The 24,529-nt window shown below is 36.2% G+C and overlaps 1 protein-coding gene across 1 annotated transcript in view; it reads left to right on the top strand.

Moving 5' to 3' along the window:
* The window catches only part of CDH2 (cadherin 2), a 199,542-nt gene that overhangs the window by 121,780 nt on the left and 53,233 nt on the right, over positions 1-24,529 (top strand). The window contains exon 3 of the mRNA XM_037025358.2: positions 23,322-23,548. Within this exon, the coding sequence (XP_036881253.2) occupies positions 23,322-23,548 (227 nt within the window). The remainder of the gene's footprint in view (positions 1-23,321; positions 23,549-24,529) is intronic.

Here is a 24,529-nt window from a genome sequence, read left to right as displayed (position 1 = left end):
GTGTGTGTGTGTGTGTGTGTGTGTGTGTGTGTGTGTTTTGTTCACTGCTGTATCCCTAGGGCTCATAACAGTGCCTAGCACATAGTAAATGCTCAATAAGTAACTGTTGAATAGATGCATGATTTTATAAAATATGCTAAAGTGAGGTGACTTTTGTACCTGTTTTCAGCATGAAAAATAGAAAAGAATTTATCCAAGTTTAAGATTTGTAAATCCTTGGGAGTTTAATGTCAGATCATCAGTATGGATACACCACCTATAGCACTGTTCTGTAAAGAGTGGATGTAAAAGACAAACAGGCCATGTTACATGTCATCTGAGACAGATTAATCATGGAATCACTAAAAGAGCCTCTAACCTAGAATACTCTTAAAGCAAAATTATAAAGCATTTGAGCCCAATTCTAGTAATTCCATTGCTATATTGTTGGATATTATGAAAGTAGAAAAGCTTCTCTATGAATAAACAGAAAAAAAAACTGTTCTATATATAATGTTCACAGTTCTAAGTTCCTTTGTATAGGGAGTCCTATATTTAAAAAAATGTATATAGTAAAAAATCAAAAGCCCTTATGTTATTAGTAAAATGTGCTTATTTCACATACAACAGCTATAGGTTTAATATTTCCTTCTTTTTGCCCTCCTTATATACAGCTATTTCTCAGTTTTAACTACAAAGGGCTTGGCAAAAATTAAGGACGATTATTTAACGGTAAAATTATTTCTTGGTGTTAACTTGTTTTGTCAATAAATTATATTTAAAAACTTTGAGCTATAAGATGAATAAGACCTGAGGATTTTAATGTATAATATGATGACTATAGTTGATAACACTGTATTATATAATTGAAATATACTGAGAGTAAATCTTAAATGTTCACAAATATATATATATATATGAATGTTCCCCCCACCAAGAACATATATATACACACACACACACACACACACACACACACACACACACACACACACACACATATAGTGAGGTGATAGATGTATTAACTAGATAGGAGGAATCTTTTCATAATGCATATATATATCAAATTATCATGATGAACACTTCAATTGTCTTACAATTTTATTTGTCAATTATACCTCAGTGAAGCTGAAAAAAATATTTAAATGAAATAAGGATACGATTCTTAAAGCAAATGGAAACTTTTCAATGGAATGATAAACTTTTGCATATTCATTTTTAGAAAATAAATTTATATTTTCATTCATTCTTACTGTTACTGGGAACTTCTTAAGTTGATTATGAATAACCAGAAAATATGGAAAGTGCTAGGTGGGCAACACGTAGCATACAAGCGCTCTATCAGTTCAGACACAGGCACAACAGTGACGTGGAGGCAGGTCCATGCTTCTGCAATGGTTCTTAGTTCTGTGGAGAATGATTCCCCTAAAAGAAGGAAGGGAAAGAGGTAGATGCATCCGTAGGTGAATTCTATCCCTGATCTCTCTGCGCCTGCTAAGTGCTGCTTGCACTGCTGTGGCATGTTTTCCTGTTGTCATGGACACTCACCCATCGGAAACCCACAGACGCCTGCTGACATTTTTTCACAGTGCCTGGTGAGCCCTGGGTCTGATGCAGACTTTGATTAAGGTAGAAAGTATTCAGTAGAAAATCCCACTCTTCTTATTTCATATAAAACTGGGTGTGTGATTCCAGTGAGCAATTAAATGAATTCCGATTTTATTTTAGAGAAGTCAAAAATATTCATGCAGCCCAGGTGCCTGTGGACACCTTATTTTAAGTAGAGCAGACAGATTGTCAGCTCAGAAAACCACTAGTACAAACATGCTGATTAAAAGAGATTGTTTTGGGAATGTACCAGGTGATAGAGATTTCATTATTTTATAAATGTATAGTCTAGTGCAGTTCCCAAGGAAAAGATACTGTTATTCATAAAGATCCTAATTGATGAATTACATTTTCACTCTGGACTTGTGCTCACTACGCACTCCTCTCCCATAACAGAGGAAGTGGAACAGTTTCAAAAAAGCATACCAGGCTTCGGAAATTACACAGCCACGTTCAAATAGTAGTTCAACTGCAGAATGACCTTGGACCTGGTGGCTCGTTCTCTGACTTTTTGTTTTCATCTCTAGAATAGCATCTACCTCTTAGAGTTGTTCTCAAGATTAAATAAGATAATGTAGATAATGTGTCTGGCATAATAAGTGGATCAGTGGACCGAAGATCTTTCAATATGAGAATAATGAACCAGAATCCTAGGTGTTTGCTTCTCTTTCACTGTACGGAGTCCCTGGAGGGCTGGGACTGGAGTTCTCTATCTTGGTTTTCTGTGTTTAATATCGTTGCACTTGGTAAGGGCAATGTTTACTGTGGTGAGGGTTCACGGAATTCTGCATCAAAGCTCAGCTGATCTCTTGTGATTCAGCTTCTACTTTATACTGTTTTCTCTGCTTTATGCATCTGATATTTTTAAGCAGGCACCATTTTACTACCTATGGATACTGTTGTTCCTGACACTTCTGTTAACAGCAGGCAAAACTTTGTGCTGGTTGCAGGTTGTAGGAACACAGTTTTTATGAGGGTGCAGACCTCAGGAAATTAACATGATCAGTTCATCACAGAATTTGAGTCACTTCACGTGAGTTAATTATATTGCTGATAGTCTGGCCCTGCCCCATTGTATGCTTGGCATACAGTTTTTGGACTGCTGCCATATCAGAAGTCATAATTTGCTTTCTGCTTATGTGAAGACAGTTTTGTAATTTTTAAGGTGCTATATAGTGGTAAGATAGTGGTCCTGTTGTTACCTTGATCAGAGAGTAAAGCTGATATCGTTCCCTTTGCTCAATGTCAGTGTCTCGGCTGTAAGGTGAAGCCAGCGGGAAGGACCACAGCTGCCCCGCGCTTACACACTCAACTCCGAGGCCCGTACACAGGCACTCAGTCACCTTCCCTAAGCATCATTGGCTCCAACTAAGAAAGCAATTATTTATACCTCAGTGGCACCATTTTAAGATATTAGAGTAAAAAGCTGCTTGTAACTTTTGTGTTCAATTCATCAAAAAGAGATCTGCTTCGGCTTTTCATTGGTAGCCAGCTGTTGCTCGTGTCGAAGCAAGCATTGCCCTTCCATCACACACAGGTCAGGACACCAGTCCTTATTGGTTGTCCTGTCATCAGCTTCATTTAAACCGTAGATGTTGACTGACCTTTGCTTTCTTTGTGTTCACAGTGTAACCATAAAATACCAAGATCTGTTCCACAGTCACACAAGACTCCAACTTTTGTGGAATTGCTAATCCCTACAACTAGTAGAATTGCAGGGAAATTATTCTTAGACATTAGTGGTCATAAAAACTTGATTTGACCTCATGATACACACTGTGAAGTCATGGCTTGGTACTGGTGATGCAGAAAATAGGTCATCGTAATGAGCCATAAACTAACATGAGCTGGAAATCTCTCCTTGTTTGTAGGTCATTTGGTCCCTAATAATGGCAGTTTATTCTCTTTGACAGTTGTGGGACCTCGAATAGGTTGCTTAATCTCACTGAGCCATAATTAATTCATTTATAAAATGGAAATATGAGTGGCTGCCTACTCAGGCCAGAGTGAGTTGGGAGGATCAGATATGATCACGTCTGTGAAATAACCAAAATAGCAACACCAGTCTCTGAAATCCAAGAGAGGATTGGAAGGAACACTGGAGAATGAAGCTGAGCAGTGAGTGCCAGTGCCAGCCCTCGAGCCCACGCATACTGTGCCCCCCTCTTCAGGCCTCAGAACCCTCAGATGTCAAGAGATACGCATTCACACAAGGGGCCAAGTAGTACAGATTGTGAGATAACCAGACACAAATTTCAGTGGCTGTGGAAAGGAGGGGAATGAAGAGACCCTTCCTGACTTTAGACACAGAGCATAAGCCTCCTTAGAGCCCTGAGCGAGGGGCTGAGAGTCCAGGAATGACACAGAGGCCACTGGCCCATGTGCATACCAGCAATGGGACATGCGTGGCCTGAGGATTGTGAACACTCCCAGATATTTTTAAGCTTATGAGAAATTGCTGAGCCTGCATAGGAGTTACAACAGCTGAAATGTATTTTACATTCGGTAGGTTCTCAAACTATGTCATCTTGGCAATAACTGGCACCAGCATTTGAGCTTAGAGAATTTAGTTTTGGGAGTTTTACATTTCAGAAAGGTAGTAGCAAATGAGAATATGGTGAAGAGAGATGGTCCATGAGTAAAGAAACTAATACATTTGCAAAGGAGGGAATAAAAATGAGGGCTGACATAGTATGGTTTTTGTATCTTTTTTGAAGAGATACTTACATATGAGATGGCTATCACATGTTTTCTGTCAATAAGACACCTAAACAAGATAGTCTCAGGAGGAAAATGTTAGGTTAGACATGACTTTATCCTTGCAAGATTTCACCTCATTCCTTTGACTTCAACTAGGTAAATGATTTGTGTGTCTGTCTTTGTAGTCATAGCAGGAGCTCAGCCAGGTAAGATCTGTGTAGAGGTTTATGAATCCCCTACCTAGCCCAAGGTCAAGCACTCAGAAGATGAACAATTCATGTATTTTTAATGTATTTTTAGTTCTGGAAAGCAGTCTTCGATTCGTCTTTCTACTGGTCAGCTGGACTCAAAACACTGGAATCCTTTTTGACCCCTTCCTGTCCTTTCACAGCCATTCCTCATCCTCACCCCTGACTGTTTCCAGGTGCTCTGGATTCTTTCTTTGCCACTGCTTTGAACATACGTTTTCGTTCTTTTGAGATTCCTGTTGCCACCACCCTGACTCAGATCCTAGTTCAGGCTCAAACCCGAAACCCGAAGCTCTTCAGTGCCTTGCCAGTCACCCTGTATGGTTAGGTCACCCGTCCCAAAACACTACTTGCACTTCCTCTGCCCACACACCTTCAGCATGTCTTCCGAATTCTTGCAAGTCCTCTGCAGCGTGTCTGCCTTGAATTTATAGATGTATCTTTCACTCTCTCCCTATGTGAACTCTAGACAATGGGTGGCTCTTGACTTTCCTTGGGCAAGCCGGCTGCTTTCTTTATGCTCTGTGAAGTTCCTGCTACTCCCTGAAATGTCCTTTCTTCCTATTCTCACCTCTCAAAATCCTCCAGGGCTCAGAATCACCCCAGAGTATTTCTGTAGACTTCCTCGTGGGTTCCCACAGTATTCTTAAGCTGCCCTAAACTCCTTCGTATAGGGTGTGACCTGGAAGTCGATTGTTGAAAGGGGGATGGTTAGGAACAACAGAACATCTGACAAGCCGTGGTTAAAAGTAGTTCAGCTTTTATGTCGGAAGCTTGTCTGAAACGTCAGAAAGTCTCATGGAGTGTTTAGCATCTGTAAAAATGTGGGATAATGAGCACTTTTGAAGCATTTTGTATCTACGCATTAGCAAAATTGTTTTTAGGCGTGTTTTGCACTTCGAGCATCTTTCATTTTACATAAAGTACATTTTTTCGATTATGAAATTGTGTGTTTTCACATGTATTCTCAGATACACTCATTTTGAAATTTAACCTTGGACTCAAACCCGATGTAGAGTGTAAAACCAATGACCCCTTGCCAATCTTAATTACATTATAAGCACTTTGAGAGCTCTGGGGGGACACAAAGCACACTCACTATTTCCTTTTCATCCAAGTTGCTTATTTAGAGAAAGCTAGAAGAGCTCCAGATATTTTGACTTAGCAGATTCTAAATAAAAGCTGATGGGTTGTTGCTAACTACTGAATAGTTACTAGAAAAACCAGGATAGAACATGCATCCTAAGATAACCAAAAGGGAGATACGTGTCCAGATAGAACGGCTCTTTTATACCCTAAGAATTTATTCTTATGTTGCATTTTGTTTTGCAAACAGACAAAAGGACCGCAGAGCACAGGAAGGTTTTGTGTTGCTCTGAGGTTGGGGGCAAGAATTTGAAAGGGATCAGTGAGTCAGATGTAATGTGGGCTGTTGGAGCCACCCAATCTCTGTTTTGCTGACGGGTCAGTACTCCAGTTACAAAAAGCTGCATAGGCATTTCCGTCAGCTGCAAAGAACTTTATCCTTGTTTTCGTTCTGACCTACCTATTATGACTTTGTTCACTAAGCAGGAGGAATTATGGGAAACCTCAATGGTATGTTTTTATTAACGAGTAAATGCGTGTATCCTCACTGAGAAAGGAACCAGATGGTACCCCAGGTTTCCCTTTAAGGTATCAAAAAGTGCCATATTTGTCCCCAATAACAATGATTTAGTTAAATTGAAAAACAAAATAGCATAAAATGAGAAGGCTTATATACAAAGCATATTTCATATTTTAAACAAAGAATTCAGTGATTTATGAATTTCTGTTCTAAAACCATACTGAAACAGAATCACAAAAAAGCTATGCAAGTATATTCTATGGATGCAGGGATGGTGGTTTAGGGAAGAAATGTCTAAAAGCTGTATTTCTCCATTACCTTCTTTAGAGTTGTAGCTTTAGAGAATTGCACATTTGTATTTCAAAATAAAGTACACATTATGAAGTCCATCTGGTGATACTTTGCAGCAAACTATATTTGTCCCTTTCTATATAGAGGAGACATTTTCTTGCAAATTGCAGGTAAATTAAAATGTTACAAACTAAATAATATTGTGGCACACTTTATACTTTTTATGATACTTCTTGTTTAATCATGTTATTAAATGTCAACTTCAGCTTTCACATTTCTTGGTCTAATTTCTCTAGTCCCCACTCACTATGTCGGTTTTCATATCACATCATTTGCTAGAGAAATTTTTAGATGAGACTGACTTTTCCTGAGGGTAGACTAGTTGCCCCATTCACATCCATATTTCTAGCTCCTCTCCCAGTACGTATCTTGTAATAAGGCATATGTTCAGGCATGGGAAGGAATAAGAAGGCAGAATATCATGCAGCTATGAAAAGGAACCTTATAGAAAGAAAACCATTCTTAATGCCTTTTTTGGTTTTAGTTCAGATGTCTGTATTTTTAAATATTAATTTAAATGGGATTAATCTGTATTTAATTACCTAAATATGTTTTAAGATTAAGGAAGTGTCAACTTCTTTCTTTTTTAGATTCTACTTTGAGTTTAGCAGATTTTCCTAACATGAATGTCAAACTTAAGTCTTTGACTATGCATCACCTTTAAATAAGAGGTCCTTGTTAACATCAACTAACTCTGCAAGTCTGAAAAATAAAGGCTAACCTCATTAATTGTGTAAAAATTTGCCGAACATCAAGGAATTTGAAACTGCCTAGAAAAACAGTAAGATATTCAATAAAGTTGCTTGTTTTAAAGTCTTAAGTGTAATCCATTAAAGAATTGTCAAAAGGTAGTGTGCATACAAAATAGGCTGTTTAAAGAACATGACTTGGAACCTGAGAAAAAAATGCTGCTCATTAGAAATGAAAACTCGGAGTGGAATGCTTATGTATAGCCATTATGATAACTGAGCAGAGAATATCTCTTTTATAAACAAATACTGAGCTTTCATTAGAAACTTTTAAAAGAAAATAAGACATGTAGAAGTCAAAAGAGACAGAAAGCATCTATCATACTGGTTTTCTTGCATTACATCTGCCAGGGAAATTTGCAGGCCTTCAGTTTCTCTTCCCAAAGAGCAGTTGTCCCATCAAAATTGTAAACGTCCAGGAAATCATGGATTGCATCCTTAGTCATCTCAAATGTATATTTTTGTTCTCCAGAATTGCAACAGTTTTGTTTTCCTTACTGAGTAGTCCTCAAGAAGGAAGTGTAAGGTTTTACCTTTACTCATTGACATTTCATTATTTTTAAGGGAGATGAGAACGAATTTGGAACTTGAAGTAGTGTAGTACTATTTGATTTTATTCAAGGATTTATACTCATTGTGACATCTTAGTACTGGGATGACTGAAATGTGTTTCATGCCAGGAAGGTGACTGGTCTGTTCTAGGAAGAGTTGTGTTTCACAAAGAATCGCTTGGACTTGTTTTGCTTTTTGTGATGACATACAAACATTAGACAAAGACTGTCACCTAGATTATAAACTACTATTAATGAATGCCAGTGTGACTTGTTGACCTAACACGGGGTGACCATTGAACAACTGCCGAGATTTCTATCAGTGTAGCTTTCACCTTTCACCTCAAATGACTTGGAATGTGATCGTTGAATTTTAACTTCGCTTTGGGATTTATAGCTTTTTTTAAAACTAGAGGAAAATGAATTTAAAAAATTTTTATTCCCGTAGAAGTATTCCTTTGCTTTTTGTCCCAGAGAAGCCATTGCATTTTACTTAAAACCTGCTCAACAACCAGAAAAACAAAAACAAACTGAGAAGACTTAAGAACGACTGTCAGTGGTGATATTCATTCAGGGACTTGTTCTACCAAATTTTAGACAATGTGTATGTGTATTTTTAGTGCTGTGAAGACATTAGGAATCATCAAATGAGACTCCCTCATATTACAGCTGGGGCTATTTAGAGAATTGCTTGATATCTGTAGAACAACAACCATAACTGAGTTTACTGGCTATAGTCTGCTGTTCTTTCTATTTTATTTTTTTGCACCAAACAAGAACAAAATGGTAAAAATCTCATTATCAATGCAATTTCTTCCTGTTCGAAGAAAAGTACACTATGGCAGGCTAGTTGAGGATATGGTTCAATTGAGTATAAAATGATAATGCTTTATTGAAGATTGCTTGTAAAATGCATGAGATTAGAGTTGGCCTTTATGCAAGCAGATTTTTTTAGTATCTTTTAGCTTTATTAATAATTCATCTCATTAGATAGTGAAGTTACTTCTGTACTGTACTCCAAATTAAAGTGCATATTTATTGCCCCTGTTGTTTGGACTATAATTTATACAAGGCATGCTTGTTATGTAATGAATCTCATTTTTCTATGTGACTGTGAAATCAATCCCATTTCTTTATAATCACATCTTGCATATTATGCTGTGTATTTTTGAATTCCTGTGTTTAAGAAGTGCTCCTAATGGTCTTGCTCTTATTAATAGATCTAACCATGAACTTAGGAAAAGGTGAAAGCTAAGATTTTATAAAAACTACAATGGAATTTAAGTTTTAACACTTAATCCTACTGTTGGGTATGCATGTTATACACATGTACACAGAATCCCTAAATTCTGTAAACCAATTCCTGTGCATTAGTAGTCTGGGTCTATGTTGACATTTCTTCTTTCAGCCTAATGGACTTCAGTCTATCTGGATACAACTTTCCTCAGTAAGAGATTTTACTCCATAAATATTCTTCCCCCATAAAAGTAGTATGTCCTACAAACACCTTGCCAAACAAATTTTTCCAAGAAAAAAAAAACAACCCTTACCTATCCAGGCATACTTTGGAGAGGTATGTTGGGTTGGGTTCCAGTGTAATAAATCATATATTGCAATAAAGTGAGTTACATGAGATTTTTAGTTTCCCATGCATATAAATGTTATGTTTACACTGTACTGTAATCTATTAAGTATTCAATAACATTATGTCTAAAGGGCAGTGCATATACATTAATAAAATATTTTATTGCTAAAGAGTGCTTGCCACTTGAGCTTTCAAAGAGTAATAATTACAGATCATCACAGCAATCACAATTAATGGAAAAGTTTGAAATATTGTGAGAATCACCAAACCATGACACAGAAACATGAAGTGAGCAAGCGCTGTTGGAGAAATGGCGCCAGAAGACTTACCTGATGCGAGGTCACCGCCAGCTTTGTAAATTCAGTTTGTAAATACGGGTGTCCGCAAAGTGCAGTAAGGCGGGGTGTGCCTGTACACATTCTAAATAGAGGTGTTGAGTGAAGAATAGCCGGGCGTCACTCGTTCTGCCTCTGTGGAGGCACAGCCACTGCCAGGCGTCCATGCCCCACTCGTGCCCGAGCCACCACCCTTCCCCTATTTCCATGCAACCGCTGGATTCCTGCCCATCCTTCTATGCGCAGAGTAAAAGCCATTTCCGCATCCCCTTCCTCCCTTCAAGTGTCACTGCCAAGAGCTTTGGCTTAGCCCAGCTTGCTCTGTATTGTTTTGCTTTACTGTTAGTTATTGAAGGCCTTTCCTCCTATCTTTAAACTCCTAGAGATCAGGGAGCTTGCCTTATCCAGCTCTGTATTTACCTTAGGTGGTTGACTGGGAATCATTTTGTTGACTTTAGTTGAGTGTGAGCAGTTCAACGGTAAACAGAAGTTTCCCTTGGTCCTGAAATGTAGTGGGTACATTCTCAGGATGCTCAGACGTCAGCCCCATCACTGTTAACGTGTAACAGGTAAACTACGCCCCGGGGCCTCTGCTTCCCGGTGTGTAAAGGTGGGAGACCATTGTGTGAAGTGAAGAAAAAAAAAATCCATGGAAGTATTTGAATCATTGGAGGTGATAATCCAAATGAGATATGGTATCGCAGACATTCTGAACTCTGAACTCCTGACTTAGAAATGATGAGTACAAGTTGATACTTACTGTGTTCAGAGTACAGCACTAGACACTCAATTTTACATGTAAATAGACTGAAGGAATCACACATACATACATACATACAAAACAAGCTGATGTGATGTTATTATCTTGCACTGTTGGACCTGAGAGCATGATATCCACCTCTACCCTTTTTCCCTTAATGAAGAGTCATCCTATGCATATTCTCATGAGGCAAGGTTATAATTCATGGTGGGTATTAAGTCCACAAGTTTCTGTATGCTAATTCTTATTAACCCCAAATTTTGGGAAGGCTGAATGCATATATGAATAAACAGTAGCTCAGCACTAGGTTGTCATTATGCCCTGACCATCACTGTGGAGGCACTAGTTGGAATTTGTTCATCCCTCTGTGAGTTTTCAATTCCAGTGTTGATGGAGAGGCCGTTTGGTGCAGGACACACAATCCTGTGTGCAGCACCCGGCAGTGGCTACATGTTCTGGTCTTAGTCCAATCCCTAAATTGCACACATCACAACAATTTTGTTTGCTGTCTATTTTCTTAGCTCTTATTAAAATTCATAGTGAGCTTCCCTCCCCCCACCCCCATGCATTCTGTGATTCATATCACTTACCTCTAGTCAAACCAGCTAATAAATAAAAAGAAGGTCTCATTGTCCTTTTATTCATTATCTGGTCTAAAGAAAAGTCCACCCTGATCATTCCTTGATACGAGGAAAGAAAGAAAGTTGTAAAAGTGAGGGAAAGGCAACTATAACCATAAAGCTCATAAAAGACTGAAGTGAGCCCAATGATCTTTCATCTAGACAGTTGATTTAATCTCCTGCCTGTTTTACAAGTTTTCTTGCTTCCTCTCCCCTTTTACTCTCTCCTCCTTTCTCTCCTGTATGGTGTGTAATATGTCAGATATGCAGAAAAAGACCTGAGGCAGGAATCTGTTTGGCTTGGAGAAATCACGAGGCAGCCTGGCAAGCTCGGAGAAGAGGTGAGGCCTGCGTGCAGGGGGATTGCCAAGGATTTTGTTTTCTGTGAGAGGAAGTCTTTGCACATGATAATTTACATTTTTTAAAGGCCACTATAGGTATCATGAGGAGTAGAAGTGAGAGACCAGACAGAGACTCCAGTCATGATTCAGCCCAGGTAATGGCCAGGAATAAGATGATAGCTGTGGATGAGAAATGGCCATATGGGGGTGTATTTTGAGAGTACAGCCAACAGGACTTGCATTTGATTACATTTGGAATAAGACAAGAGCTGAGTTCGATTACCAGCCTTGCCGTCTGAGCATTTACGGAAGGGGTGAATCTGTTTACCATGGAGTTTGTTGCTGGGTGCAGGAATGAATCAAGAGTTAGTTTTGGCCCCTGTTCAGTTTGAGTTGCCTATTACATATGCAAGTGGAGATGATAAGCAGACACTTAGATGTAGGAGTCCAGCTAGATCTCAGGGGAACAGACAAGCTTCAGACAGATTTAACATTCAACTTTGTACAGTGGTTTTAAAGACCTGGTGCTGGTTGAAATCACCTAGGGTAAGAGTGTAGATGAGTGAAGGTCCCAGGCTGAACCTTGAAGCATCTTCTAGAGATAAAGAGTGGCTAATGGGGTTGGGAAAACCAGAAGAATGTTCCATGAAGTTGATTCCGTCTGGAGTGTGTTAGGCTCTGATTATCCTAAGGTTGTGCCCTCCCTCCTGTCGCCTTCAAGCCCCTTTACTCTGCAGAAGCTGAGCCTCACTTGCCTCTGATTGCTTCCTATCCAGGTGGTAATTTACATTAAGTCCATTTCTGGTCTACAGAGATGCTCGTCTTGTTTTTGAGCCTGCCTGGGTTTTGTCTTACTTTGTTGTGTTATAACTGTTATTTTTGCTGTGCATTTGGAACAAAGGGTTACACCAAAGCCTCAGGCCCACTGCACCATCCCTGCTATACAGAGTCTCCTTCATACTTTGCATGTCTATCTGTTCTTGCTTTTTATATTCTTTCTTTTTAAAAAAATGTTTTGTTTTATGAAAAGTTCACTTTTATAAGTCTTTCATATAACTGAGTGTTTTTTCTACCATTGTCCCATTTACATCTGTTGTTTTACTTAATTTTCATGCCTCTGGAAGTCAAATATCTAAGTTAATTTAAAAACAACAACAACAGGCTATTAATATATTATTCTAAGCATTAGTATTGCTGAAGCTTTTAGGTAAATATCGTTTTGCCTAAAAATTCAGACTAGTTTGCTCATTGCATCTACTTACAGGACAGAATAAGGATATTGTTTTAGCTTGATTCAATTTATTGTAGCTAATACACACAGAATGGGAAATGGGAAGTTGGAAGCAGATAATATATGCACAGGATATTTGCCTTGACATCATCTTGGTTAATGTAATACAAACCCTTTCATTCATGCTAATGTATTTACAAAGGGTGAATTGAATGTGCAAAATCTTTATCTCTATAAAATTTAAAGATATCTGACCCCTCTTAAGTGTCCCTACAAGCTGGACTACGAGTGTTCTCATGGCATTTGGGGAGAGGTGAGGGTGAGGTTAATGTGCTTAGGCAGAGCATGCATGCACCTAAGATGTTTCCAGGTGAATCACATGGTGTAGAGCATACATGACATTACCAAGTGTTAAAATACGTGACGACTAATTTTATGCACTTTGATAAAATTGATGAGAATGGTGAGATAGAAGTGTAGTCACTTTTACAAGAGGACGTGTCAGCCCATTTATGAGGATAAAGCTTTCTGTTGGTTGAAGCAGCAGCATTTTTGCCCAAACTGTTGAATCCGTTACGTTCACAGATGTAGATGTTCAGGATGTGATGGAAGGAGGGGACACTTTTGAAAAGAACTTTTTCTTTTATTGTTATATTTGTTTGCTTTAAGCCCATGACAGCATTTTGAAAAGACTGCAGTTCTGGGACTCTACAGTAATAATTTAGTAAATATAATCTCTAAGTATAATAAGTAATTGGCATTTAAAAGACTATAAGACTATTGCTCAACTTATGTATTTATACATTTGTGTAAAATCAAATACTCTCAGTAGCCCTTTATTATGGTTATGTGAATGCATCCGACATCATAGCCCATTCTTTTATTGTATGTTGTAGGTTACTTGCCCTTGTTTGTCCTGTTGGTGTATGTGATAGAGCAGAGTGAACTGGATCTAGGAATACTTTCTATTTAAGTTGTTGAAAAGATGCTTTTATGTCGCTGGAGCTGCTTTCTAGATTTATACATGAATTCTTTAAAAAGTTAAATAGTGGTGTATTTGAACAATAATGAAAAGATGGGCTGGGAAGCCATGTTTTATTCCATGTTATATGGTGACGTTTCCCAAGTAATAATGACTTAATTGAATTTATATTAGAATTTGTTAATTGTTTTTACTGCTTAAATTTAATTGGTAACTTAGGAATTTTATTTAATTGCTTTGGATAACTTCATTGGCTTTATGAAAGAAATAATATTGAGGAAATTTTTATAGAATTCTGCATATATTAAATACTTACAACATCATGTCTCTAGTTAGGAAAACATAGGCAGCCCTTTAGAAACAATGGGTGTAATATTGTGGGTTTGGGTTTTGCTTTTGTTAAATTATATAGTTCACTTTCTGTAACAAGTCCAACCTGACTGTTGACACACAATGGCTAGTGAACTGATACCTCTTTTGAGGGGGCTGGCAGTCATTGAGTTTTTAAACTACGACTTACGTATTACTATGGCAAATTTTGAAGAGCTGTTTAAATACATGGTTATTTCTTCATATACGAACATGCACTTTTCTCAGTCATTGAGTTTTTAAACTATGACTTATGTATTATTATGGCAAATTTTCAAGAGCCATTTAAATACATGGTTATTTCTTCATATATGAACATGCCCTTTTCTCTTAACAAGCAAAGGAATAAATATGTCTGAAATTGTTTTATGTGTTTAGGATAAAATCTTACTCTGTTCATTTTGTGATTTCACTGGTATCAACAAATGGTTTTGGGTTTAATAGTGTAATAGTTCAATGGATTGCAATTTCAGTTAATGTGATATCATGTCATACCAGAAAGGTGTAATGAATATCATGTTCTAGGGACCTCTTTCTTTCATCCAGGTCTCATGAAGCAGGTGACCTTGTTTCCTTGGTACCCATGTCCAGCAAGTTAGCACCCTTTGGAGACGTTCTGGTCTCTGTAGCACGTTTTTGAGGCCACATTGTAGAAACTGGTTAGACACAAGATTGACTTTAATTTAATTTTGTTTTTTCCTTTTCTAATGGTGTTTTGAAAACTCCAATTATCAAGAAGTTCTGTTTCCACTACTGTTTATTACAAAAACTCTTTTTTCTTTGAAAATGAACAAAAGCCTGTCACAAAAATTGGGAATGAAGATTCCTTCTTTGTTGACATAAGGAGCCTGAAATATGAGGATAACTAAATTGCATCAGATTTCAGAAACTAATCATCATACAGTTGGGAAAAGGAGCGTCTACACAACCTGTGCTCTGTCAGAATAATGTGATTAGAGGTAGTAATATTTCATTGTAATTTGTTAATGGGCACAATCTGCAAAAAAGAATAATTCTGCCTGAGCTCTGGTAATTTTATATACTTTTAGCTGGATTCTGTCAAAAGAAAGAGTTTCCATTGAATTTCATGGCATAGAGATGCCTGGAGGTAGAATAGCAATGAAGTGAAGAACAGCTTTTATCTTCTGAATTATTAGAATGCACACAAGGGAGAATGCAATCATCTTACTGCTTTGCCAATAGTTTAATACATAAAATTGTGTGCATAGCATTATTGGACTGTTGAAAATCTAAATTTCATATTTTTAATGTCATTTTCATTCTTCTATATCATCTCTACTGCTTGTTTTGATTTTTTTCAATTACATATCAAAAAAGAACATCATAGCCCTTTATTATTTTATTTGTGGTAATTTGTATACAGATATTAGTTAAATATTACACAGTTTTACCTGGAAAGGAAGTAACAGCCTTCTCTAATAGAGTCATAACATTTTACAGAACATTATAATAAAATATTTTTCTTTAGGTAGGAATATATCAAGATTTTCAGGAGTCAGAAATATTTTTGTTTTATGAATTGAAGCTACAATAAATTTGATTCCAACTGATTTCATTTCATAGCTGCTTCATCCTAATTCCGCTGCTTTGAGAAGTTAGGCCATCAGCTTGAGGACCTGACAGACATGGCAGGCCAAGATGTGCTGTGTTACCAGTAGCACCAGTCTTCTGTGCCTAACACAAAAACGTCAATTTCCCCATCATGTGAAGGCCACTGAGGAAGCCAGTGACTCTCTGGGCCAGCGCTCTGCTGCTCTGGGATTCCAGTCTTGTATTACCTCATTTAACACGTTCTTTCATAATTACTACTGCAGGGAAAGAGGGCATCAAGTGTTAAATGCTTCTGCTGAGAAATGATGTGTGTCCCCTCCATCCCTACCTTTTATTGGCCAAAACAAACTATAATAAATTATAATATATTAAATATAGTGATATTATATGTTACATGTAGTAACAATATATTAAATCCAACAAATAATCTTATATTACATGGTACATTATCATTTACATATATCATATAACAATTATATATATTATTTACAAACAGATTTTCTGAAGCTATACATGCCTGCAGTCTGGTTTGTAAGTAGATTTCATTTTTATATATGTTACTTTCCCAGCCCAATGGATAATTTGGGATGAAAGCTGGAAAGATTTCAGAGTCACAAGATTCCCCTCAAATGTTGAAGATACTGATAAAGTAATATAATAATGATTCTTTCAAATTGAAATTCATAGTCCTTATAATTATTCTCACACTTAGTCTGAGTTTTCTATTTAATGCAAAAGTAATCAAGTGAATCTACATGGAAGACAGATTTTGTGGGCACCATACCCCAAGCCACTTTAGGCAGAAGAAAATTTAGATTCTCTTGAGCAATAAGTAAGAAAATTTATTTATGAGATTGAGTACAGAACAATCTCATCAATCTCTTAAAGCCATTTATAACACCTCATATTTAATGCTGTAAACCAAAATGCCTCACACAAATGTAAAAGTCCTTATTTTACCTACCTATGCAAACATAATCAATGATATGCTAGCAACCGATGAAGCAAAAGTAATAGAAAATGACCCACTTTTGAATAATACACTTAGCAGTGGTACTGGTGGCATGTCACACATAATGACAGCACTAATCTAATTATGAAATCAAAAATTTCCTATTGCATGTTGATGACTTTAAGGAATGAATGAATATGTTAGCTAATAGCAGTATTTAGAATCCTTAAAGAGCAATATTTATTCTGAAAAAAAAAGAAGCAAAACAAACTTCTGTAAATTATATATTCAAGGAGACAAGTAAATATTTTAAAACAAGATGTTAAGCACATATTACATGAGACTAATGCTCTGGCCTTACTGGCATAAAGGTATAAAATCTACAAGTGGTATGGAGATAGGAACATCCAGATTTAGTCTAAGGGTCCCGTGATGATTCTATGTTGGTTTTACTCACACAGAAGCTCTTGTATATAGATGTTTGTTCATAAACCTTAAATCCCAGATAAATTGATATTATAAAAATAAATGGCTACAGCTTAATGCAAAGGTAAGGGATTAGAATCCCATATTTCCTGACATATATACCAAAGTACACACTGTCCAAAGGGCACTTTTTTTGTTGTTAATAGAAAAATGAGTTGTGAGTGCATTTGAATGTTGTTCACTGTAGGAGAGTTACTCGCTTGAAAAAATAGCTTGCTTCGCCACCATTTCGGAGCATCTGAATGCGCTTAAGCTCCAAATATTGTGTGAAGAATATTGCACATAATCACAGAGTTGGTGAGTTTGCAGCAAAAATTTAACTCTGGAAAAAGGATAGAAATTATTCATTTGTGATATTCATATATGTTATGTTTTAAATCCTGAGGAAAAATTATTAAGACCATTGCAGCAATGCCTCTGTATGCTTGGAGTAAATTTTATGATTTTAAAATACCTAATATGAAAAAATTCAAAAAGCTTTCCCATTTCAACAAGGAACTTCAACATTGTATTGTTGGTGTAAGGAAAGGAAGGACTGTGAGCTTAAAAATGTATCTCTCCTGGTTCCTGGCAAGAAAGAACTTTCTGTCCTTTGGAGAAAAAGGGATGAATTCCTTGCTACCTTTTGTTACCAAATCTTGTGAGTAAAGTTTTCATTGATGATAAGTAGCAAGAATTTGATATTTCAATCATAAAAACTTAGTAAAAAAAAAGGTATTTCATTAAAACAAACCCAGATTTCTCATTAAAGATTTTTAAATATTTGGAAATTGTGTGTATATTCAGCAGTGTGTTGACTAAAACTGTATTTCATTTTTCTTATCATAATTATAGGCTATATAGAAATGGCATGGCTTTTCCACCAAGGTCCATATGGACATTCCCAAACTCTTTTGGTGTATCCCATTGTGCTTATATGAAAAAGGATTGGTAGACTCCAGAATGGGTGCTAAGTAGTTTTAGGAAAAATTATCCTTCAAATTAAAACTCATAAAGAACCTGGGATGGCAGAAAAACATAAAAGCACATTTTTCAGATTTATGAACGAACTTTCCATTGAATCTACATGTAGGAACCCTGAAATGCCGACTGCAGAGAGGATTCTCCATACCTCCCTCCCTCCCCTTTCTTCATTAATAGATAGTAGTTTATTAATAAATATTGCTCCATGCCTATGGAGAGAGAACTTCTGTTAACACTGTGAAACTCTGTTTTCCAAAGATGCCTTAAAAAATAGCAATTAATGTGGAAAAAAGCAATAAAAAAGTCAAAAGCATATTTAGGCACAAAAATATTTTATTGTGTTCTTTTATAATTGTTTCTAAATATGGTGTGATGTTTTACTTGAGCAAAAATTATAAACATGTGAGTATTTTGCATATTTTCGTTCATATGGTTTATGTGGTGCTATTAACAGCCAATAAATTTAATATATATTAAGATCTGTGGTTTCCTGTTACTATTTTATAAGTATATTATGATTTCACAGTTAAAATTAATTTTAAATATTGCTTTAAGAGTCAAAAAATACTTTAAAATAATTATTTGCCTGATGTTTAACTTTGTATTAACCATATTAACAAAGTTTTATGTAGGCTAAAACACAATAACTACATATTATATATGTAAACTATCCAATAGCTGTAATAATAAATTTCGTGTTTAATATTATGGTGTTTTTCACCACAGACATTTAATTGTGCATGGAGAAGTTTAAAATTTGAATAATCCAGTGGATCAAGCCTTATTTTTCAGTCGTCTAAGGAAAATTATTTATTTCCTTTTCTCCAGTGTTATAAAACTTTGGGGTTCTACTTTGAGTTATCTGAACACTTAAGCAAAATTGATGTTTGACATAAGAAAAATTGTTCTTTCAGAAAAATATTTCAAGTTAAGGTCATTGATTATTTTTTAAATAGTAGAATTTCAACGTTATTACATATCTGATAAAATAATGACTTCCGTGAAACACTTGTCTCACTGTCTCCATATCTAGAGTATTTATGCAAAGTTACAGATTCAGGCAGATTATATAGTTCCAACTAATACTACCTTAAGGCAATTCACTGGAACTCATGTTTGCAAGGGACTAGGATATTGGCAACTAAACATCCCTTTCAAATACTTAATAATACAGCAGATTAGACCATAACATGTAAGGAAACTTTTTTATCAAGACTTCATTTTTTTTAATGTATTTATTAAGGTATCATTGACATACAATCTTATGAAGGTTTCACATGAGCAACATTGTGGTTCCAACATTCACCCATATTATAAAGTCTCCCCCACATCCCATTGCAGTCACTGTCCATCCGCATTGTAAGATGCTGTAGAGTCATCACTTGGTTTCTCCATGCTGTACTGCCTTCCCTGTGACCTACCTATATTGTGTGTGCTAATTATAATACCCCTTAATCCCCTTCTCCCTCCCACCCTCTTCCCTTTGGTAACCACTAGTCCTTTCTTGGAATCTGTGAGAATAGACTTTATTTATAGACCAGTTTTAGGTTTACAAAAGAATGGATCTCAGAGTACAGTGAGATCCATACCGCCCATCCCCTTGAAGATTTCTCTATTATTAACATCTGGCATTACTGTGGCACATTTGTTAAAATCAGTAATGATACACTGTCCATAACTAAAGTCCATAGCTTACATTAGGATTTGCTCTATGTTGTGCTCTTCCATGAGTTTTGACAGATGCATAATGTCATGGATCCACGTTACAGTATCGCGCAGAATGGTTTCACTGCTAAGGATGTATTTTAATTTAAAATAAATTTATCACTTTTTCTTAAAAATCCATATATTAAAAATGATGAAACTTTTATGTTTTGGAAAATAAAAGTTGAAAATCTCATTCATTATGTTAACTCGGAGTTCTCTACCTGCCATCCATTTGGAAAATTCTTTAATAATGGGAACATTTTTGTTCCAGTAAACTAATATATTTCTTCTCACAAGAGTTAAATGTCTATGTGGATTGCCTTGTATTCCTCATCTTCATAATTAAATTTTAAATCTAATTTTCAGGACTTTAATATTAAACCATGTCCCCTGGATGTTTCTTTCTCCCTCCAAAGTGGCTTCTATCCACTCTCCTTTTTATTTTTAAGCAAATTTTTTGTACACCCATTTTTGTCATAGTCCTTCCTAAAATTTTTTGAAATGCTATAATTATAAATAAACACAATTTAACTTACGAGTATATATTAGTCCTATAACTAGGATCCTATAACATAGCAATTTTAAACTTATTTTTTTTTCATTCATTTCCATGTGTCTGTAAGAAAAGGTCCTCTTAAGAGAGTCTCAGCAGTTTCTCCAGGGCAGAGGTGACTCTTGTCAAACTTGAGATGACACTCCAAGTGGCATCGAAGTCCTAAGTGGTTAATACATGGAGTCCATGCACCCATTCCCCATTGCATGGGACTGCAGACTGGTTGGTCTACACGCCAGAAGCTTGTTTTCTCCCACCTCTGGAGGCTGGAAGTCCAAGCTCAAGGGAATAGCAGGTCGGGTTCTCCTAGGGCCTCTGTCCTTGACTTGCAGACACCACCCTGGTGCTGTGTCCTCACACGGTCTTTCCTCTGTGTACAGGCATGTGTATGTCCAGATTTCCTCTTCTTGTAAGGACACCAGTCGTACTGGGTGAGGGCCCAACAGCAGGAGCTCATTTCACCTTAATTACCACTTTAAAGACCATTTCTCCAATAAGTCATGTTCTAAGATACTGGGAGTTAGGGCTTCTGCATATCAGTTCTGGGGAACACAATTCAGCCCATAACATCCATTGACATTAGGAAGCCTTTTAATATGTGTGACTTGAAAATGTTAAAATGTGGTTATCATTAATTAAGGATGTCACCGTGAGCTAGGCACTGTACATGCATTAACTCACAACAACAGGGTGAAGTCAAAACTAATTTGGAGAATTTTTTCAGTTGGCAGTGGATCTAATTTCAGTTAATTTGATTTCACTGGCTGAAAGTACGAAAAGAATTATGTAATACAGAACACTTCTTTAAACCTGAATAATGCTAAAAATGTTGCTTATTTTAATTGCAGAGCAAATGAGAATTATCATTTGTTTAAGAAAAGGAAGAATTTAATAACATATATTAAACCAATTCATATTGGTTATAGGTTACTGGCATGGGTGATAGAAAACCTAATTAACTTTAAATAACTGACCTTCATGCAGCTTCCTCCAAAGTGTTTTCCCCAGTGTCAGCCTCTCTCAGGTCAACTACTTCTCATTCATAGGGTGTGCAGTGACCCTATGTAGGAAAAGGTACCTACTTTTTTCTTCTTTGCTAATGCATTTTTTTCAAAGGCCTCTTCCTTTCCCTCCCTGAAACATTCTGACAACTGAATCCAAATAGGTACCTGAGTCCCACGTCAGCAGATTAACCAGTCCCCGTAGCAGTGAGCATGAATTTCCCCCCTTGCCTGCCAGGCACTTTCCCCACACCTTCCCCACGATAGGAGGAGGAGCAGATGCTGTTCGCTCTGGTCCTTCGAAGCCCTCAGTGGGGCACGTTCTCCTCATGAGCATTTATTTATCAAGCCTCTTTGTCGCTTCTTGACTTGTATTGCTTATTACAGGTTTAGGCTTCAATTACTTAAGAGTCGTGAGTGTAGTTAGATCCCTTTGCACTTTTGGAATGGAGAGAACACTAGTTGTCATACAGCTGTGGGCACAGGTGGCTCCTGAATTTTCTTACCCTGTCTCCAGAACAAGAAAGACGATTCCCACTTCAGGAGGCTATTGTTAGGTTAAAGTAGACACCCTAATATTAAGTGTCTTGTTCAGTGCTTAACTATTAAGGAGACAGTCATGCCAATCCAGGTGTGAATGGGTGAGGATTAATGCTACAGTGGTAAAAGTGAACAATGTAGTACAGTCTATAAGGGTATAAAATTTGCCTGAACCAGGTTATGTATTTTTAAGTACCATCAAAGATAGTTTTTATATGAAAAGATGGTACTTGATTCCATTTAATTTCAAATTCAATTTTATATCTTAGCAGGGTTCTCCCAAATAATTTTACTCTGTATTTTGTTGCCTTTAATAAAAGATAAGCAGTGGATGGCACTGTTTGATAGAAAAGAATCCCATTTTTCACTTTTGAATCATGTGGCAAGTAAGATGTATTTTTGGAGATATATCTACTCCAAAGACAAATAATTTGGTTTAACACAATCTAGTGAGAGATTCAACATTTATTTTTATTTTGAAATATTTGACAGATGAAGGATAATGTATGTGGGGAATAAAATATTTAGTAAAGTATTTTATTACTGTTATCAAGGATTTTAGTTACTAAGGGAAATGAGCATGCCTGTTATTTGACTGTGGTCTTGTACACATCAATGAATTTGTGTCAGGGAAAACAAAAGAACTGTCATCAATTTGTGTAAAGAGGGAATTTGAAAAAATTTACTTAGATCCTTAAAAAATGTGACAGGTTTGTGGGATGACATTTTGTAATGTGTACCTATTAATCGCATTCCAAAATGTATCCTATGTAATTGTGGTCAGGACATATCAATCATATGTTTATGGAAATGAAAAATTGCTTTTCCTTTGGTCCCTTTATGCTATTCCTATACAATTTTTCTTCATACAGGATAGGGATTTCCAAAGAAATAATTTTCCTTACATACAAGTTTTATTTTATGAATTTATTTTGGCTTGAAAATGCCTGCTCTACATTTATAAGTACATGGTTTAACTTTTATTTCATTATCTGGTGAGACATAAAAAGCTGACTGGCATTCCTTTTAATAATGCACTGACTTTTAAAAAAATTTTAAGTCATTACATGCAAGACAGAGGTAACTAAGATACTGAAATCTTTGATTCTTCTACTCTTAAGATACAGATACTTTTAATTAAAATTTATTTTCAAGACGCACCCAGAATTTGTTTGAGATCATATAAAATTGTTATTGCTTCATAGAACTAGTGTAAATACAGTGAGGACTAGAAATTGCAAATTATTCACCTTTTAATTACCGTAAGCTCTTATAATTCTCAAGCATAGAAGCATTCAACATTAATAAATGTTAGTGCATTCTTCCTTCAAGCATTTGTTAAAAAATTATATTGGGACTGTGTGTCAGAAAACCACTAGGAACCACTGTCTGTCCACTCCAGTGTGAGAACTCTGTTTAATGTGAAAGTATAACTTCTGGGTTCCTTCAACTTAAGCCGGATATAGATTTAGGCATTAGATGTTTCTGCCTTTGAAGTATTATTAGATCTACGTATCTATTATCTCTTACAGTGAAGTTTAGCAACTGCAATGGCAAAAGGAAAGTGCAGTATGAAAGCAGTGAGCCAGCAGATTTTAAGGTGGATGACGATGGCATGGTATATGCTGTGCGAAGCTTTCCCCTGTCCTCTCAGCATGCCAAGTTCCTGGTATACGCCCAAGACAAAGAGACTCAGGAAAAGTGGCAAGTTGCAGTGAAATTGAGCCTCAAGCCGACCATACCTGAAGAGTCCTTAAAGGTACAGTATCCAAATGTGGCATTGGGGTTATAATTAAAAATTAGATTTGTGTGCTTTGAACTCAATAGTTACCTTTGCTTTATGTTACATTAATGGATGGTCAATATTTGAATTCTTATCAACTTACGTCACTTCAACAGTATTTCATTGATATAAGTACTTATATCTTATAAGACTCTTAGACTAAATATACTTTTAGCTATCTGAAATAATACTTGAATGGTTTGTTTATACTTTGAGGTTTGTAACTTCATTTAAGTTAGAAGTGCTGTTTATTTTAAATTTCTTAGAAGCTTTACAAGCTGTTAAATATGACCACAAAATTCACAGTTTTTTGTAAGCTGTCTCACCAGTCAGATTTATTGAAAGGGAAGTACAGATTTACTGTGGTAATAGGGAAGCATTTCTGGCTAGGGGCATTAGGCTTTGGCTCATCCCTTAATAATCAAATATGGGAATATGAGTTATTTATACTACTGACAGGTCTTTTAGGAATGATATGCTCCCTCTGGTGGAAGCTGCTATGAGTTGAGATAAAACAAATAAGATATTTCCAATGGAGTACAGTTCAATTAAAGTCAACAAACGTTTATTGAGCATTTATTTTGTTTAAGTCACTGTAGTAAGAATTTTTAATAAGTCATAATAACTTCAGTAAAGTAAATACTATTGGTTCGAATACATGAGTTAATTCAAAACAGAAATGAGGGGACACCACTCTCATATATTCTGAAGTCCATGATTTTATGAACTATGACTATTACATTTTGTATATTTACTCTACTGTGAGAGATAGAAACATACACATTCATTTCTGGTATTTAATTGTAAAAATGGTATAAGGTATCCATATGAATAACTATACCAAAGGAAAATCTGTCATTTTTCTCTTATACCTGTGTTGGACTTTCATTATGTAAAATGTAATTTGTTAATCTATTAACTGTTAAGGGGAGTCATGTCATCTGCTAATGTAAAGTG

This window comes from Manis javanica, chromosome 9 (genome assembly GCF_040802235.1).
Source record: "Manis javanica isolate MJ-LG chromosome 9, MJ_LKY, whole genome shotgun sequence".
Taxonomy (NCBI): domain Eukaryota; kingdom Metazoa; phylum Chordata; class Mammalia; order Pholidota; family Manidae; genus Manis; species Manis javanica.
This window is presented reverse-complemented; position numbering and strand designations above follow the sequence as displayed.